Source organism: Penicillium verhagenii (assembly GCF_028828195.1).
Source record: "Penicillium verhagenii strain IBT 33310 chromosome Unknown utg000002l_segment0_segment0, whole genome shotgun sequence".
NCBI lineage: Eukaryota > Fungi > Ascomycota > Eurotiomycetes > Eurotiales > Aspergillaceae > Penicillium > Penicillium verhagenii.
In genome coordinates, this window is record NW_026643166.1 from 2,245,428 (window position 1) to 2,264,384 (window position 18,957).

Below are 18,957 nucleotides of genomic sequence, written 5' to 3' on the forward strand. Positions count from 1 at the left end.
ATGCAGTGCAGATCGTTGATTTGTCTCTCCTAGTATCGGCATGCAATGTATCTGATCTGATACACGATGTTTCTCGCGTGGTGTTCACGTATTTTATGCGATGATCTTCGGGAGTGGGGGTGAGGGCCCTCTCAAAAATGAGACCATGGCGTATAGAGCACGGAGTTGCTCGGGGATAGCTGGATCTTTGACTTGGCGTCTTGGTGAATTGGGTCGGACATAATTCGGCGTCTTAACATCCGCCTCGGCCCACCTTGAACGTTAACTTGAGACGGTCCATAATCAAGTGTGTCAGTCTCATGAGCTACCTGGCCATGAATTGTGTCTGCAAGCATTTCCTTTGGGATCAATACTTGCAATTGAAATGAGAAACGATTCCATTTCCCTTGTCATCAATTGATTCAACTTGGCCAACAGAAATCGAGAATGTTTACAAAAATTGCGAGCACGGTGACGGATAGCGGACTATCGATGTCTGCTTATCAGGAGCACCTGCCCAGGTGTCGTTGCTGTTTACCCGGTCAGTTGTAGCCACGGCCCACAAGTGCCTTTCAAGGTCAACTGGTTCCATTCAGCATACTACCTAGAACATTTGTTGGCGCGACAGTCATCGACGCTCACATGGACAGATTCCATAATGACGGGGTGTCTAATCAATTTAGTGACCGTTACATTTATGGGGAATGAGCTGTTGTTTCGCTTGATGCCAGCATCCAAGCCTTACAGCAAGATACTGATACCGGATATCATTGAAGAATAGTCATGCCAGCCGTGAGTCCAAGGCTAACACCATTAGCCTTATCTGATATCAGAGATGACCTAGTGCTTGTACTAGTAGATGCTTATATCTCAGATAACTCAACTCTCGGGCTTGATCTAACGTGCAGCAGTGGCTACTGGCATCGCGAAGGATGGTGTTGTGTTGTGATTCAGGCAATATTGATGTGAAACTGAGGCCAAGTCGGGCCAAGTCGCATAAACAGTGATCCAAAGTTTCACTACTTCTCTATTGACTCCTAGTACCCAACCAGAGAATCCTTCATGCGGGTGCCCTTCCAATGTTTCCAGAGTTGCGTGGAAGATAAATAAGATAAATGGGACCCAATAAGTTGACTGTTGAGATAACAGCCTCATTATTGGAGCAGCGTACGCGTTTCAAGTTCCAGGTTCGCTCACGACTTAGCGTTTCAAGAATCGAAGACTTCAAATGTTAACGTGTTATGTGGTCTCCATATTTGGGATGCTGTTCAGGCCCTGGGTGCATTCTACATCAGGCCGAGTGGCCGCATAGATAAGACATCTAGATGCTCGCATACTTGTAACTCTCCCCGTGTCGATCGCGAAGATCTTTCTGTTTTCTGCATTTTGTCTAAAAAGTTCCCAATAGTTAGATCTATATTTATCTCATAAGGACTTCCATTGCCTTGATCCATTGATGTCAGTATGGTTCGCAGATTGCTCTAAAAGGGATTTAAGATGGATAAGGTAAAAATCGATCTTGTAACATCTTTTCCTTCTTACATCCCACATCAATCATTCCCAAAACTAAGCCCTTGAGGCTTGAGTTTGATTTCTTCCAGTACCAGAAGCAATGGTTATTCAATGGAATCCAATTCTTACAGTGAGATATCACTGACTCCAACAGGCTTCCCAACTGTAGAAGAACTTGCCGAAAGAAACAGATTTCATCAATTTTTGGAAGTTCAATGTTCTCAATTTATCTATGCCTCGTACTGGATCGCCATATAAGTGATAATGACCCTGTTGCTCTCATCAATGCTGATTTCAACCTCGTCTATAGCAATCAAACATGCCCTGAGTATATTGGGAATTAATTGTTACCACGGCACCAATCTAGGAGGCAAAAACCCGGATAGATGGTTTTTCCTAGAAGCGACACGAGCAAAGTTTGCGGGCCAAACGATCGAATGCACCCGCTTATTACTGGGACCAAGTCTTTGCCAAATTTAGCGACGTGAGCGATTTCCCCTGCATTGCGTTCACGGATGAACTCATCACGGCATATCCCAATGCCAAAGTCATCTCGGTAGAACACGATATGGAATCCTGGGTTGCTTGAGATCCTGGAAGATTGGAGAAGTGACTGGAAGTATGGCATAGTTTGATCTTTGGGTTCGAAGGTCTTCGTTCAATTCTTGCCTTTTTTGCCGAGACGCATGTTAATATCTCAGCCAAATGTTGAGTTGATACATTTGCCCGTATTATACCCCTTTTAAAAGCCGAGAAGGAATGGCTCGAAGCAACATTGAACTTCCTTCAATTTCCAGGTGTTTCTCGCGATGTCGGACCCCAAGGGAACCGAGGTTCCAGATGTCGGTAGTCAATTGACTTTATATGGCTGGTGAACTAGCGGCAGTTGACGCCAAAGGACGTTATCTAAGGCCTGCTCGTACCCCTCCGCTCGACGTGTTAATCGCAATTTTGGGGTAATAGACTCTGCCGATCGCATCAAATTCCTAATTCCGCGTTGATAACGCTCAGACTTGGCGGAGCAGCCCGCGTTTCCGCGCGCTATGACAGCGGAGGCGTCTTTACGAGACTCCGTTTATCTACAATCTTGGAAGGTGGTATCTAGAGATAAATACGAAGTGCTAGTTTCGGGAGTTGTGAAGTTGGAGTAGCTGCGAGCTGCATGCAAGAGGGGTATGATGTCTGTGCTTGATAGCAATGGAGGGGAGACACGAGAGGGGTTTCATCGTTGATTCTTGATTCTTTTAAACCCCCTCCTGTCCTCAATTGGGATTGAAATCCTAATTTAGAACATTAGAAAGGTGATCACTTTGGAATCAGACATTTCGATTCCATAATGGGACATGCTGAGAATAGTCCTGTTGCGACCGGCTCGGTTGACGTGGAGGCTAAGAATGGGCTAGCAGCGGGAAAGGCTGATGCGGCGTTGGAATTCCTGCATGGAGAGAATAATGCAGTTGCTATTGACGTGGATGAGAAGGCTCTCGTGCGGAAAATTGACTGGATGATTATACCTTTGATGTGGGCTGCATATAATTTGCAGTTTCTTGATAAGGTGCTCAGTAGGTGATACAACCCAGATCATGAGGATTAAGATACTAATGGTGGAAACATAGTTAACTACGCCTCAGTTATGGGCTTGCTGAGCGATACCAATATGAAGACGAATCAGTACTCGAATTTGACACTAGCATTTTACTGCACATACTTGGTTTTTGAGCTTCCGACGGGCTTTTTAATGCAAAGGTTGCCCACTGCGAAATATCTGGGCTTCAATGGTAAGAAAGCAGGTTAGAAAAATGAAAATTATTATTCTGACTTCATAACAGTCGCCATTTGGGGCCTCATGACAACTTTGAATTGTACAGCGAAGAGCTTTGGTGGTTTGATGACTCTACGCGTCTTGTTGGGCTGCTTTGAGAGCGCGATTGCTCCAGCGTGAGACAATCAGTATCCCACTCTTTTTACTAGCATCTAACATCCAAGACTAGGCTTATCTTGATTACTTCGATGTGGTACACGCGAGACGGTACGTCAATCTCACTCGATACACCGAATAAGTCCCTCTAACAATAACCAGAACAGCCCAAACGCTTCGGAATATGGTACCTCGGCACCGGAACAGCCTCAATGATGGGCGCTCTAGTTGCCTACGGGCTTCTATTCTACACAGGAGACCATTTCAAAGCATGGCAGATCATGTTCCTCATCTTCGGTATCATCACCATCGTCGTCGGAATAAGCATCTTCATTTTCCTCCCCGATAACCCCATGACATCTCGCCTCACTCACGAAGAAAAGATCCTAGCCATCGAGCGTCTCCGTGAAAATCAGACGGGAATCGAGAACAAACACTTCAAATGGAACCAATTCGTCGAGGTATTCAGGGATCCACAGACATACTTCATTATTGTGATTGTAACGGCCATGGATGTTCCCAACGCCGCAATCAGCAGCTTCACATCCCTAATCATCAAGAACATCGGCTTCACGACCAAACAAACCGAGCTCCTCAATATCCCCAATGGAGCCGTCAGTATAATTGCTATTCTCGCCGCAACGGGAATGGCCTCTCGCTACAATCAGCGTTGTCTCTGCATCATTGCAGCCTTACTCTGTGGCCTCCTGGGTGGCTGCCTCCTTGCCTTTTCGCCCAAGAATATGAAAGCTGCCCAGCTGGCGGGGAGCTACCTAATTCAAGTGGCGGGCTCCGCATTGCCATGTATCTACTCCCTTGTCGGCGCCAATGTGGCAGGCCACACGAAGAAGGTGTCTATGAACGCTATCATGCTCATGTCATTCTGTTTGGGTAATATCCTAGGGCCCTTGACCTTCCGAACAGAAGATGCGCCAGATTATATCCCGGCAAAGATCAGCATTGTGGCTACCCTTGCGGTCGCGATTGTGGCTGCGATGCTGCTACGTTGCTACTATGTTTGGGAGAATCGTCGAAGAGATCAGCAACGTGAAGGCGAGATCCATCAGGAAAATTCAGAGTTCTTGGATCTGACAGACAAGATTAACAGGGAATTTCGCGTGAGTTTTTTTCTGATGTTGAGAGCTGCTTTGGATTTCGGCTGACTGTCAGCAGTACAAGATTTGATCTAGCCCTTGCAGATACCTTTAGAGGAGAAACTATCAGCGTTAGATAATCTCAAAATCGAGCCTGTTTGTACTAACGAAGAACACAAAAGGGACCGTCGGATTTGACATCTTGGAATCAATCGATCAATTTCTATATAAGAAGTTTGGTATAAATCTATCAACCGCTATGCAACAATGACATGAACGCTAAATATTTTCCAATCAAGCCGCGACTTCGGCAGCCTGAGCAGCCTTGAACTCAGGACTGAATTCATAGTCGATGTAACCAACAGGGTCCTTCGGGCGGTAGAACATGTCCCGATCATAAGGTGTAAGAGGGATGTTGCTCTTCACCCGGAAAGGCAGATCGGGGTTGGCAATATAAGACCGACCAAACGCAACCAAGACATCATGGTCCTTGTAGTGGACATCGACCGCCTCACGCGCCGAATCCGGCTTGAAACCACCAGCAACAATGATAGGACTAGCCTTCTCATAAGCCTGGAAAAAGAAATCCAATGACTCGCTGGCCTCAATATCAACATTTCCAGCAATGCGCGCCTCAACGACGTGGGCATAAGCAAGCTTAAACGGCTTCATCTGCTCCGCGAGGTACTTAAACTGCGGCACCGGGTCCTGCATTTTCATACCCTGGAAAGTGCTGAAAGGGCTGAACCGAATACCAGTCCGGTCCGCACCCACAGCCTCCACAACGGCCTTGACAGTCTCAATAGCGAACCGAGCCCGGTTCTCAACGCTACCACCCCAACGGTCGGTACGCTTGTTACAGTTATCCTGGTTGAACTGATCAATCAGGTACCCGTTCGCAGCGTGGATCTCCACGCCGTCAAACCCAGCCGCAATGGCATTCTTAGCAGCCTGCGCGTAATCCTGGATCCATTCCTGGATCTCGGAGTCCGTCAGCGCGCGCGGCACGGGACTATCCGCTGACGCGGGTGTCTCGCTACTGGAGACTGGGGCGGTTTCGCCCTGAGGGGGAGCCACACGGCCCAGAGCCCAGATCTGGGCGAAGATGTAGGAGCCCTTGGCGTGGACGGCGTCGGTGACTTCCTTCCACCCGGCGATCTGGGCTTCGTTCCAGATACCGGGGACGTTGGGGTAGCCACCTGCGCGGGAGGTGATGTATGTTGCCTCGGTGATGAGGAGGGTGCCTGGGGTTGAGGCTCGCTGGGCATAGTATTCTTTGACGAAGGGGAGGGGGACGTGGTCGTCGTTGGCGCGGAAGCGGGTTAGAGGGGCTAGGGCGATGCGGTTGGAGAGCTCCATGCGGCCAACGCGGAGGGGTTCGAAGAGCTTGCTCATTTTGATCGAGCTTTTAGGTGCCAATTGGAATTATATAGGGGTTTGGTAATAATATAATTGCTAAGACTCGCAATTCAGGACTGGCTGAGATTCGACTTCGGCTCTTTACCAAAAACTAGGTACATGGACAAGGGGAATGAATGGCTTTATACCACTTGGATGGCCCCACTGGGATATTGATTTCCAAGCAAGTCGGAGACAAGCACGGATTTATGGACATCTGAATTCTGATATTTCAAGAAGACCCTGACTTCTGATTTGTTCATGGATCAAGAAGAAAGTGGAGATTCAAGATCTTCACAGCGAATCATCGGAATAGGAAACACAATGGATGGCTGACAAAGCTGACAAATCTGCAGGTTTCAATCTCTTCTCGTTGAATTTCTTCAATTTCAAGATTTTTGGGGTTTTTCCGTGTGGGTTTTCCCCTGTGAACCATACAAATCGCTGCATTTTCGCCACATGCATCCATGTACGAAGGAACACTAAACCTCATTTAGTGCGGAATACATTTCCCACTCATGCACGCTGTATAAAAATCAATAATAACTATTCACTATTGACAATGTAAGAATATGGGGTCATTAACAGTTCCGGAAGAACAATCCATGGATGCAGATCACAGAACTCTGGTCCTGGCATAAGAACTTAACTAAACCCTGTCCAGTATATTTGCACAATAACGCCACGCTCCCTGGAACCAGCCATGGGATAATGCCTAGTAGGTATCACAAATAGTCAAATATAACCCCGGTTAACTCCGAATTTGATAGTCTCTTCATAGATCACTGCCGTTCCAAACGGCGAGCTGTAGCCTCCAGTTGCGCATTAAATGCGCGGATCTGGTCAAGCAATCCACCCTGTGCTCCTGGTGCTCGACAACTCACATCCTCAGCCACAGTGCGAAGCATAAATTCCAGATCTGCTGGAGAAGGATCGGTGGCTGGTGGTGCCCGATGTTGGCGATCCAATGCAAGATCAAGGCTGTGTAGGGAATTGTTGATGGTGGTGCGAGACTGCCATTGTGTTAGTGGTATGATACAAAATGAGACAATGCTTAGATCTCATGAATAAAGAACTTACGGTTTTCGCCTTCTCCTCTTCCATGTGCTTGGCACGCACCGCATCCATCTGTAGAGCAATGCTCTCTCGTTCCCGTCGCACTTTATATAGATGGGCCCGCATATCCATCATCTCACGCTTGGTCTTCTTGAGCTGCACACCAAGCACAAAATTGCTATCAAGCATCTCGCTTAGGTCCAACAAGCGTCCATCAAGCTCAGAACCGAAGACTTGTACGGACTTTCGCTTCCGTGTCCATTCCGCTCGCCGTTGTGTGTTTGTCTCGTTCTCGATTCCATTGTTGAGCGCGGCGAGCGTCTTCTCCAGAGTTTCACGGCAAATCTGGCTCAAGACATCGGCATGGTTAACCCCACCGCGATTGGGCAGCTTGGTTTTTTGACGGGCTGAAAGCTCATCGGCAGAGTCTTCGTCCTCGTCGCCAGAACCGGATGACGCGTACATTGCACCAAGAGCTGAAGGATTAAATAGGCGATGCACAGTAACAGGAACCGTTTCGCCACGAGGCTCTTTCGGTTTCCGACGTTCTTGAACGGTCTCCGTACCTGCCTCCTCTCTATGTGTAGATTCGGAGTCTGCTTCCATCCTCCCCTTCTTGGGCCTTTTCCGGCGTGCATTGGATGTTGCAGATTCAACTTCCTGTTCTGGCTCGGGTCTAGGCTCAGTCTCTGTACGGACTTGTTCCTCTGGATTAATTGACTCCGGTTCCGCTGCCAGCTTGGTCTTCTTGCCAAGTCGCCCCCGACGCGATTTTGATCGCGATTCTGATTGTTCGGGTTCATCCTCATGTTCTGGATCGACCCGAGGCTCACTTTCGATTTCGAGTTGCTGCTCTGAAGTTGGTGGTTCAGGCTCTGATGCCAACTTGGCCTTCTTGCCAGGTCGCCCCCGACGCGATTTTGATCGCGATTCTGATTGTTCGGGTTCATCCTCATGTTCTGGATCGACCCGAGGCTCACTTTCGATGTCGAGTTGTTGCTCTGGAGTTGGTGGTTCAGGCTCTGTTACCAACTTGGCCTTCTTCCCAACTCGCCCCCGACGTGATCTTGGTTGTTCGGACTCAACAAGCTCTTGTTCTGGCTCGACTTGAGGCTCACTCATAGTCTCCACTTCTGGATCTGTTGGCTCTGGATCAGCCGCTGACTTATTCGTTGCGGATCTTCCTCGCCGAGACGTTGATGGACCCGCCTCTGGTTCGACCTCTGTCTCGAGTTCTGCTTGTCTCTTCATATCGTTCTTCTTTGCAGAAAGCGAAGGCTTTCCACGTCTTGACTTTGATGGTTCAGATTCTGTTCCTGATTCCGTTTGTGACTTTTCCTCTAGCTCTTTTGTAGAAAGCCATGGCTTGTTACGAGAGCGTTTACCGTTCGAGGAAGCCTTTGTTTGACTAACGTCAAGTTGAGGCTGTGTTTCAGTTTCAGTTTCCGGAACTGGCGCGCGATCAGAATTTCCTGGACGACCTTTGCGTCCTCGAGTCTTCTTTGTCGTCTCGGACGATTTTTGAGCTTGGATTAAATTGTTGTCTGCATTTTCGGTCACACTCACAGCGACATTTTCCGATTCTTGGTTACTTGGTCCTGACTGGGCAACGGCTGTTTTCTCTGGTTGATCGGTGTTGGAGGTATCAGTCGAGGTAGGTTTAGCTCGAGGAATTCTTGTCTTCAGTTGACGAACCCCCTGCGAAGGCAGCGACGTGGGTTTTGAAGGCTCAACTGTCTGTTGTTCTGCTCTCTCCTCTACTGGAGACTTTTCAATTTGTGGCGGTGATCGACGCGTTCGCTGCTTCTTGCCTGATGAGTCGATAGGATCGACAGTATGATGGATCTCCCTTCCTGAATCATTAGGCGGTGGTGATCGAGATTTTCGAGGACGTTTCTCTTTACTAGTATCTGTTGTTGAGACAAGGCTTGGACTCTGGGTTATGCTTTGTGTTTGTTCTTCAGAAACAGCCTGTACCGTAGAGTCTGGGTTCGTGATCTCTGCGCCATTATCTGGCTCTGCTGTATTATTCGCAGGGTCTTCCGGTAGAGCTGGAGCCATTGGCGTTTCTTGCTGCGGTGCATCTGCCATGGAAACATCTGCGTTGTGGCTCACTGCTGCTTCTGTGACCACGGAGCCTCCATTTTGACTTGGGTTTGGGTTATTGACTCGTACACTCGTCTTCGAAGGGGTCTCTGTCTCTGTTGGCTCAGGGGAGGCTTTAACAGCATCAGTACAAGATTTCACTAGCTTTGGTATCCCAACACGCACTTATTCTTCTCCTTTTGTTGCTTCGCTGTCCTTCCGGCCTGTCGTCGATGGGTATATCATATGTCGAGAGGCGTTGAGGAAGTCTATTGCGCGCACTTCCCGGCGTGCGCTGGGGCTGGCCTATCGTCTGTGATACGGGTTGTGAGGAGACCTTCAGTGGCGGCGGTGTTGTAGCCTTCGCCGCGGGCGCGGACGCGGGCTGCGTTTGCGACGATTCATTGGGTTCAGGGAATAGCGGAATAGGGGCAGAAGCTGCAGAATCAGATGCCGGAGCTCCAAAGGAGAATCCGAAATCGACTGCTTTGATTTGGCGCGTTCTGAATTGCTGGTCAGCTCAATGACACTATGTTATTGTTTCGCGGGGTAGAGCGCGTACCCAGCTCCGCGCTGTCGCATCTGCAACCGCTCCTCTCGCGCTGTTATATGTTAGCTTAAATATATGCGATTCATTTGAAATGGTTTGAACGTACTAGATTCCATGGTGGAGGAACGGCGTCGAGGTAGACGCGTCGTGTTGTTGGTAGAAGAGTAAAGACCGCGGCGGTCGGGTAGTCTATCGGTATCAGAACTGATCCATTTTTATCCCGATTTCTCCGCAACGCTCTTAGGAAACAACCTTCCCCACGCCTTCCCCCAAACATTCCTGCAAATTACATTCCCAATGGGCTGGTTCTGGGGAGATAGCAAAAATGATCCTGTGAAGAAGCTCGACCCGGGCCTGCGAGAGTACCTCGAGCAAGAGCGACCGGACAAATATGTTCCTGCGCCGGATGTGAAGCAGCCAACTACACCGTCGCCTCAACCAGAGTCAGCCGATCCCTCGAAACCCACCGTTCCTGCGCAATCGCTCTATCAGGATGGCCGTTACGCAGATCTGTGGAAGACCTACAAACCCCCTGTCAATGCCGACGGAGGCGATGGGGTCCGCGGAGCTGCACGAGTGATTGAGAAATTTAAGGAGCGTGGCGATACAGTGCAACGAGCGGCGATGGAGAACTGCGCCATGGAGCATGAGGCGCTTACATTATGCTTCCAAACTGGAAACTGGAAGAAGCAGCTCGAGTCCCGACTGACCATGTGCGCGGAGCAGAATGGCACGTTCTCGCGATGCTTTACAACCCAGAGTGTGAGTCCTTTTGAATAGAGCAAGCAGCTCCACCTCGAATTGCAAGATACTAATTCCCTGGCTAGAAATTCCTCCAGGCCTTGGGTTATGCAGCCTCGTTCGAATATGACGCCGAGAAAGAGGAGCGGATTCAGATGCACGCCGACAAGCTCTACCACCAAATGCTGGACTTTGAGAAACGAGTGGAGGAAGCCAAAGCAGCTGGCATTGAGCCACCGCCGATTCAATCCCTCTTCCATCCTGACACAAAGAGCTCATCAACAACAGACGAGAAGACTCAGGCGGTCATCGACGTCCCCGGCGGCGAGTCTATCCCAGCTGGATTCAAGCCTTCCAAGCCCCTGCAAAAGCTCACGCCGCATGAGCGGGAGCTGGAGATCCGAGCCTATAATGCCCATCTCGAGCAACAAAAACTGTACGCTGATGAGGCCAGTCCATATATGAAGACGCAAACAGATGCCCGGTCGAAGAGACAAGAAAAGGCCATCAGCTGGTTTGGCGAAACGATCGGAAAGTGGGTTTCATAGTCACTTATAAGACAGCACTGGTTTTGTACTTTTAGTCTACTCTCTTCTGCATGCTAAGGTCAATTGGAGAAAAGGCAAATGGGAGGCGTTCATGAAATGATTATCTTAGTTGAATATACTGTATCTACTAGCACTTGTTTCAAGGGTTGTATATCCATGTTATCGAAACAATAACAGAATAAGCGAATTTTCAAACTCCTAAATGAACCGTATTACAAGAAAGACTACCTTATTCTACCATGGGCTGTTTTGAATGGATTGGTGCAGAGAGTCTGCATTGCAATTCCGTGCCCGTTGAGTGGCCGATATCTAATCGGCCTTCGGTCGCGTTCCCGCGCAAACAACTCGAAGCATCATCGAAACTCCCCTTCATCACCTTCTTACTTACTCCCACCCCCTTCTCTGTACTCTCTGTTAACCACCGACTCCTCTTCCTCCTAATTTTAATTCCTCAAACTTCGATTTTTTCCCCAACCGCTTCCGCTTCAACCTAAACAACCCACTTGCTTCCTCCCCTCCCCCAATTCCCTGGCCGAGACTGAAGGCCCTCGTTAAGACTGGCTTGGGTTTCTTAAGAAAAAAAAGAACCACCGGGGTATCCATCCAGCACACAATTTCGCAGGACAGGTGGCTCCAAGGATCAGCCCATGAGCTGTAGCGTTCATCATGAAGGCATCTGCATTACTGATCTCATGGCATGACGACAATGTCCCCATTTACTCTGTGCATTTTGACCCCAATGGGAAGGGTCGCCTAGCAACTGGTGGAAAGTGAGTACTCATGTCATTTTTCAGTTTGTATGCATGACTGACAATGATTTCCTCTAGCGATAATAACGTCCGAGTACGCCTCCGCAACTTCCACCCTCCGTTACCCTCCCCCCAATGAACTCATGTCTGACACACCCTAATAGCTCTGGAGAGTTGAATCTGCTGGGGAAGAACGAAAGGTCTCATACCTGAGTACACTTATTAAACATACCCAAGCTGTCAATGTCGTTCGGTTTTGTCCAAAAGGTACAGTTGCCCATACTACGCCCATTCGGCCATTACTCTAACCTAGTGCAGGTGAGATGCTGGCATCTGCCGGAGACGACGGCAATGTCTTGCTCTGGGTGCCATCGGAGCTGCAGACACAGCCCGGTCTTGGGGAAGATCGGTCAGATGATAAAGAGACTTGGCGAGTAAAGCATATGTGCCGCTCGTCCGGGGCGGAGATCTACGATCTAGCTTGGTCGCCCGATGGTGTCTTTATTATGACTGGAAGCATGGACAATATTGCTCGCATATATAATGCGCAAACCGGTTGGTCTTCAGTCTAGAGACTATTTTCTCAATTTTTCGGATGTGCAACATGACTGACAATCGTATTACCAGGGCAAATGGTCCGGCAAATTGCAGAGCATTCGCACTACGTCCAAGGCGTCGCGTGGGATCCGCTCAATGAATTTGTTGCAACCCAGTCATCCGATCGATCGGTTCACATTTACAGCTTAAAGACAAAGGATGGCCAGTTTACACTGACTCCCCATGGCAAGGTTCTCAAGATGGACCTACCTGCCAAACGCATCTCATCCAGCAGTCCTGCTCCAGAACCCATCAGCCGACCGCAACATAGTACGAGCAATCCAATCGCAATTGCTTCACCAGCTCCTTCTACCCCAGGAACACCGATGGCATCCAACTTGCCTATGGACCCACCACCAGTTTCTCACAGTCGTCGCTCTTCTTTTGGTTCATCACCATCGATTCGACGCTCGGCATCTCCCGCTCCGTCTCTGCCATTGCCTGCTGTGAAGCCTCTGGAAGCATCTTCCCCAAGCCTTTCTGGGGGCCTTGGAGTGAGGAATGCTAGCATTTATGCGAACGAAACATTTACCTCGTTTTTCCGACGCTTGACCTTCGCCCCCGACGGCAGCTTATTGTTCACACCTGCTGGACAATACAAAACGTCTCATGTCTCGCCTACCGACCCTTCCAAGACGACGGACGAAGTCATTAACACGGTTTATGTCTATACTCGTGCTGGATTTAACAAGCCGCCAATCTCCCATCTCCCTGGCCACAAGAAGCCGTCTGTTGCCGTCAAATGCTCGCCAATCTTCTACACACTAAAGCAAAGCACTCAGTCTGCCAAGCATCTCACTATCGATACTTCAACCGAAGAGTCAATGTTTCCCCCATTGCCGGGTCCAGTCGTATCGGGAATTACAAACCAGACTTCAAAGGACACAGCGGACAGCTCAACAGCACAAAAAATTGAGAACAGTAACAACAATACCGGACAAGGGTCCCCACCGCCCGTCTTTGCGCTTCCTTACCGCATCGTATATGCGGTAGCCACTCAGGACGCCGTTTTGATTTACGATACGCAGCAACAAACTCCTCTGTGTGTTGTAAGCAATCTGCACTTTGCTACTTTTACTGACTTGACTTGGTAAGTCTTCTCTTCGCCTTTTTCTATCCCTCAATATTTAAATTCCTAACGAATAATAGGTCCGATGATGGCTTGACTTTGCTTATGAGCTCTTCCGACGGTTTCTGTTCCACTCTTTCGTTTGCGCCTGGGGAACTAGGTCAGCCTTACACGGGATCGACTTCAGCCCCCCATCCTATCAGCTCAATCGCTCATTCGACCCATCTGACACCTTTGCCTACCCCAACCCATGCTCCATCACCTATAAAATCTGGCCACTCGCAAGCCAGCAGCGGAAATTCTGCACCTAGCGCCTCTCAGGGACCACCGGCTAGCCCTGCACGGTCCAATTCGGCTTGTTCGGTCGCAACACAATCGTCCAACCAGCAACCTGGCGTTGTAGTGAACAATCCGACCCCAACTATGGGGGCTGTTCCATCAGTAACGGCTACGCACTCTGCTCAGCCGTCTTCACTGCCGCTCACCACTCCGCCGCAAACTCCACTGTCAATGCCCGGCTCCGGCTCACAAGGCGGGACCAATTCCCTCACAGGCACTGTGCTTGGGAAACGGGATATAAAAACCGCAAGCGAGTCTGAGAAGGAAGAGAGCAAGGGCCCAGAGGTCGAGCCGGCCCAACAACCAAAGAAACGCAGAATTGCCCCGACTCTTATCTCGGCCAGCATCGATCCAGCACCGGCATCCAAAGATGCTGATAACAAAGGGACTGGAGGTTAATTTCGGGAAGTGTTTTTTTTTCTGCTTGGCTTGACTCAATTTCTGCGACCAAGTCATCTAGAGTCTGATATAATCAGCATCCCCCACTGTTTCCACCCAACCCCACCCCTTCCGGAGGATTCAACCCTGTGTCCTTTGCACTGCATATCGCTGCATCTTATTATTATCGTTTTCCCTTCTCCCTTATGCTTCTCGGGGTTGTTATGCGTCCAGAGTAGATCTCTGACGTACGGCATATACCCTCGGGCTGCTTTGTCTCAAGGTTTGCTGCCAATACATATTGCGCTTCTTGCAATCCTACCATCAGGATCCGTGCATTGCGCATAGCTAGGGCCCAACCTGATATCTTTGCCCTGCTCTCACATGGTCTCCTTGCTTGTTGTTTTACATTACCCCCAGGCGCGGCGCGTTTTACCCCTGATCATTCTTGTTGTCTTTGCTGTCGGTTCATTTATTGCCTAGGGATGGGGTTTTCTGCCTGTTCTATTCTTATCATTATGTTGCTCAATTCATGATTCACATGTATTTTCCCCATGTGTGTATGTGGTTATTACTATGGTTCGGCTGTGTTCTAAGTGGCGGTCAATTCGGAACTGGCCGGCTACTTTGACACCATTCAAACGTCCCTTTTAAAATTGGAGTCAATGAGATTCCATATGTCGGCTTATTTGTAATGTACTTGTCGATCTTCGGGGATTTTAGGTATCAGAACCGAGGTATCTACTATGATACAAGTACCCAAGTAGTAAAGGGAGGAGATAGCTTTCTAACCCCTAGTAGTAGATACAAGTATCGTCGCCGCGCTGCGCGCGGCGATTGATCTGCACCTAGTAAGGTCAATCAGAGTCCCCAGCTGTAGCATTGTCTTTGGACCCACTTTGGGCCTCTCGGCCAATCAGGTGCTGCAAAAAAAACACAGGTTCGCGCGTACTAGTAGAGGGGTAGATCCAAAATACACTAGTCCGGATGGATTACAATTTTCTAAGCCTTTTGTCTAATGCGCTTCTCATTTTTCATGAAAAAATTATCTCATGGACACTTCCGTGTTTGCTTCGTCACAATAAGGGATATACACACACATGCCAAGTACTAGTGATAGACCAAGGGAACGTCCTCAGTCCCAAGATACGTCCCAAGAAAAGACCGACACAAAGAAAAGCGGCAACAAAATCAAAACACTACAGGAAACAAGTAGTAAGTACGAGAGAGAACCCTGCAGACATCCCTATCAGTATCAGAATCATAATAAGTGGGTTCACTACACTCCACGGTCTTTGCATCTCGAGGCCACGTCAACAAGATGCGGAAACACCAGCAGCCGCAATACATCCAACAAAGATAATCCTGTGGGCAGTATTGCACTCGCTTCAGTCGCATGCGTGCCGGCCGTGACAGTCGTAACTGTTCTAGCCTTGTATTCGTTTCCATTTGCATTTCCATTTCCATTGCCATTGCCATTGCTATGGCCATTGACTGTCTTGACATGAGTCGCTTGATTTGCCCACCGGAACAAACTCTCGTCGCCCCTCGCTCCACCTGCCACAAAGATAAAGTCCGGAGATTCATCAGCTGGCAAGCGGTCCAGTAGCATTGAGGCAGCGGAAGCCTTGGAGGCATGCAGAGGTTCGACGCTCACGGCACTCGTATCCCGTACAACGCGGATAGCTTCGCTACCGCGTGCACCATTGATCTGATCCGCTAATTCGGAGGCTTGATGGGCAGCAATGTCGCGGTCGAGGGCGTTGGTGTAGTCGAATGTTAGTGAACAGCGGCGCTCTTCGATTGTGCTGCCTTCTGTGCGTTCTTGGAAGTACTCGATTACCTTGCGGATGCCGGCGCGCCAGTCGCTTGTGCCGGTTACATCGACAAGGGCCTCCCAGGGCTCCTGTTCTGTTTCTTCTGGGGAGAAATGGCATGTGAGTTTGGGGCTGGGCTTGGCGAAGCAGCCATTTTCAGCGATTAGCCCGATGCGTGGTGAGAGGACACGGGCTGTTTCGTCGAGTTGATCGGGGCTGTTCTTGCTGGTTAGATAGACTGTGTTCTTGGGGTCAAGGACTAGGGCTTGAATGAGGTCAGTTGCTTCTTTGGAGGGGTGAGCTTCGTCGGGAATGAAGGTTGCGCCGTCTTCGAGAAAGAAGATACGTTTCTGGGCAGCTTGGTAGGATTCCTTGAGGCTGCCGAGGTGGAGGGGGGTGACGGCGTGAGTCTCGCGAGATTGTTGCATACTGTGGGCTTCGGTGAGTGCGCTTTGAATAGAGGAGAACCAGGCAAGTGCTGTGTGAGGGGCTTTGCGATCTAGGAGGAACTCCCAGTTTTTCTGTCTTTGCTCCGGTGACATTTCCAGAGCATGGTTTATCGCATCGGCACATTGTTTGTAATCCCATGGATTAACAAGTAGCTCGTGCCCGTGGAAGATGGATGCACTACCCGTAAATTCGCTCAATATAAGGGAGCCGTGCTTCTGAGAAGCAAGTTGGCCATCTTGACAGTGGACGAAGTCGTGACTCGTGAGGTTCATTCCTTCACGAAGGTTTGTTACCATGTATACCTCTGCCACGCTGAGCAATGCGAGGAATTGAGAGTAACTGATGTCTTGTTTCAAGAGGACGAGGGGGGAATGGGTGAGAGTGGAGTGGACTGAGTTAATTCTCATGGCCACTTTTGATACCTGAGCTTCTAGCTCTGGAATCTCCGATGCAGATGATGCCACTTGAACAAGAACCACCTGTATCATACAAGAGTTTAGAGACTATCATCAAGAATTAAGCTTGCCAAGGGACCTGGACTTGGCTTACATTCTCTCTCCACTTGGGGTAGCTCTGTAGAAAGAGCTCATAGGCCAGGAGTTTCTGCTTGATACCCCCAGGGGCATCAAGTCGATCGCGAGCGACGATCAAGTGCTTCCCTCTGTATTTTTCGTCTATGTTCGATATCCAGTCTTTTACCTCAACGGATTGACGCAGGGCGTTGAGCGACTTGTAGTCAATCCCCAGAGGATAGTTCTTGACTCGCACAAACCGATGGTTGACTTGTACACCATCTGCCAATACCTGCAGCTGTCGGAGTCTACTGCAAGTATGAATAAAATGATAGCAATACTCTTCTGTTTGGAAGCCAATCAAGTCGGCGCCAAGGAGGCCATCGAGCAACGCATCGCGTGAATTCAAACAGCGAAAGACCTCCGACGAGGGGAACGCCGAATGCAGGAAGAACCCGATTCTCGCTCGAGGTAATTTCTTTCTTAGAAGTGCTGGAAGTACGAGCAGGTGATAGTCGTGCACCCAGATGGTATCTCCCGGTCGCCAGTGGTTCGCGATGGTGTTGGCAAAGGCCTCGTTCACTTTCAGGTACTGTCTCCAGGAGTAGTCGTCATACTCAGTATGACGTGGACTCTCCTGCATCTGATAGTGAAGAGCCGGCCAGAGGACAGAGCGACAAAAGTGCGTATAGTGGCCTTCGAATTCGCTGTCGCCTACGAATACGGTCAGAGACTCGTAGTCGGTTCTTAGAGTCTCATCGATGAGATGCCGCGTCATGTCTGTCAGCGAGTCGGTGGGCATGCCTGGTGTTCCCACCCACATCTTGTTTTCAAGGAGGTCTGCATCTGCTGCGGCATTTATTGCGTTGTGGAGACCTCCGTTTCCTTGCTCTGCTGCCTTGACGACCCAGTCCTCGGCAGAAAGCAGAGCCCGAGGGCTGCCTATTTCCGGGGGAGCTGGGGGCAGAACACCTCCACCATTGAGGAAAGGGGATTCCTTTGACTCCTGTCGAGAAGCTGGGCGGCTTAGAATGGACGGCTCGGGATGAATTATCGCCTTGGAGCGGGGTTGATTGAACTTGCGACTCTGACCCCATGGGACGGCTCTAGGCTCGTTGGGACCAGGGCCATTGGGATCATCGGCGAATTGAATCTCTCCTGCCGAATGCGATACGTATGCTTTGAAAACCTTCTCGTCCTCTGTAGTAGCTCCTGGGGTAAGTTCCAGACTTGTGGATCTTTGTCGGGGCTTATGAGTATCCGCAAGGCGACCAATGATAGGCACGGAGCCCGACCCATCGACAGCTGCATAGCTAGGCGAGGACTTGCGACGAAGCGAGGGCTTTACACTTTTCAAGCCCGTTGACTTGAAGTCGATCGTATAAGGGAGGAATCTGAAAGGAGAGATTGAGCTCCAAGCACTCAAGTGAGAATGCGGGGTTCGGAAAAAGTGGGGACTTACAGCGACGCGATGAAAACCGTCATCTTGAAAGGAAAGAACCTTGGAAATCCTTGTCCTGTGATGGAATAAAACGAAACAAAAAGCTACTGTTGGCGAGAGTTCATTCTGGGGGTTTTTCAATAAAGGTGAATAGATTTGAAGGAAAGATGAAGCTATAAAGTTAGGTGAGGGGTTTTATCTCTTGGGGCAGGTACCCGGATGCAACTGTTATATACATCGGGTCGAGACTTGTATAGTTCCTTGTCCGCTTGGATCCTCTGGCTGCCCGAAAGTCGTGCAGGGTGCATATACCTCAATCAAATATATCCTCTAACGGTCGCGCGCAGAGCCGGACTGATGTAGTCCGGCATTACTCCGAGGTGAATGTGATATTCTCAAGAGTGATGTTCTCGGGTTGGATCGGGCTTATTCAAATGAAGGAAGGGTTTCATTCTTCACAATCTTGGAATCTCACCAGATACTGGGAGACTTGGAGCTTCTTGAAACCATGAAACCATGTCCAGTCCTGTCTGCATGTCTTGCATGTGGCCTCAAGGGAACCCCGGTTAGGCGTTCAGGCACAAAGTAACTCGGATAAATCCCCCTGTTGATCATGGCCAACCATACCCTGGTCATGATACGGCCCAAATGATGACAACCTTGGAAATCGCTTTAGCATGTACATGTAACCTTGGGGGTTTTCATAAAAATGTATAATAAGCTG

General features: G+C 49.4%; 6 protein-coding genes across 6 annotated transcripts; 3 read left to right on the forward strand and 3 right to left on the reverse strand.

The window, feature by feature from the left end:
* Nucleotides 1-2,827: 2,827 nt before the first annotated feature.
* On the forward strand, nt 2,828-4,701 carry N7466_000812 (putative MFS transporter; the record flags this gene model as incomplete). The annotated part of the gene is made up of 6 exons (XM_057160210.1): nt 2,828-3,053; nt 3,108-3,269; nt 3,321-3,429; nt 3,483-3,520; nt 3,572-4,527; nt 4,609-4,701. The coding sequence occupies 6 exons, from the start codon at nt 2,828-2,830 to the stop codon at nt 4,699-4,701; spliced, it is 1,584 nt and encodes a 527-aa protein (XP_057026458.1).
* Nucleotides 4,702-4,797: 96 nt separating this feature from the next.
* On the reverse strand, nt 4,798-5,898 carry N7466_000813 (alkene reductase; the record flags this gene model as incomplete). Its single annotated transcript, XM_057160211.1, has 1 exon — nt 4,798-5,898. The coding sequence occupies one exon, from the start codon at nt 5,896-5,898 to the stop codon at nt 4,798-4,800; it is 1,101 nt and encodes a 366-aa protein (XP_057026459.1).
* A 785-nt stretch (nt 5,899-6,683) lies between these two features.
* Nucleotides 6,684-9,708, reverse strand: N7466_000814 (uncharacterized protein; the record flags this gene model as incomplete). Its single annotated transcript, XM_057160212.1, has 5 exons — nt 6,684-6,914; nt 6,982-9,176; nt 9,229-9,545; nt 9,605-9,644; nt 9,699-9,708. 5 exons carry the CDS (start codon nt 9,706-9,708, stop codon nt 6,684-6,686), a joined length of 2,793 nt encoding a protein of 930 aa, XP_057026460.1.
* Nucleotides 9,709-9,889: 181 nt separating this feature from the next.
* On the forward strand, nt 9,890-10,881 carry N7466_000815 (uncharacterized protein; the record flags this gene model as incomplete). The annotated part of the gene is made up of 2 exons (XM_057160213.1): nt 9,890-10,354; nt 10,420-10,881. The coding sequence occupies 2 exons, from the start codon at nt 9,890-9,892 to the stop codon at nt 10,879-10,881; spliced, it is 927 nt and encodes a 308-aa protein (XP_057026461.1).
* Nucleotides 10,882-11,547: 666 nt separating this feature from the next.
* Nucleotides 11,548-14,034, forward strand: N7466_000816 (uncharacterized protein; the record flags this gene model as incomplete). The annotated part of the gene is made up of 6 exons (XM_057160214.1): nt 11,548-11,651; nt 11,709-11,724; nt 11,795-11,897; nt 11,949-12,185; nt 12,258-13,317; nt 13,377-14,034. The coding sequence occupies 6 exons, from the start codon at nt 11,548-11,550 to the stop codon at nt 14,032-14,034; spliced, it is 2,178 nt and encodes a 725-aa protein (XP_057026462.1).
* A 1,258-nt stretch (nt 14,035-15,292) lies between these two features.
* N7466_000817 (trehalose-6-phosphate synthase) lies at nt 15,293-18,277 on the reverse strand (the record flags this gene model as incomplete). The annotated part of the gene is made up of 3 exons (XM_057160215.1): nt 15,293-16,759; nt 16,830-18,186; nt 18,255-18,277. The coding sequence occupies 3 exons, from the start codon at nt 18,275-18,277 to the stop codon at nt 15,293-15,295; spliced, it is 2,847 nt and encodes a 948-aa protein (XP_057026463.1).
* Nucleotides 18,278-18,957: the final 680 nt, after the last annotated feature.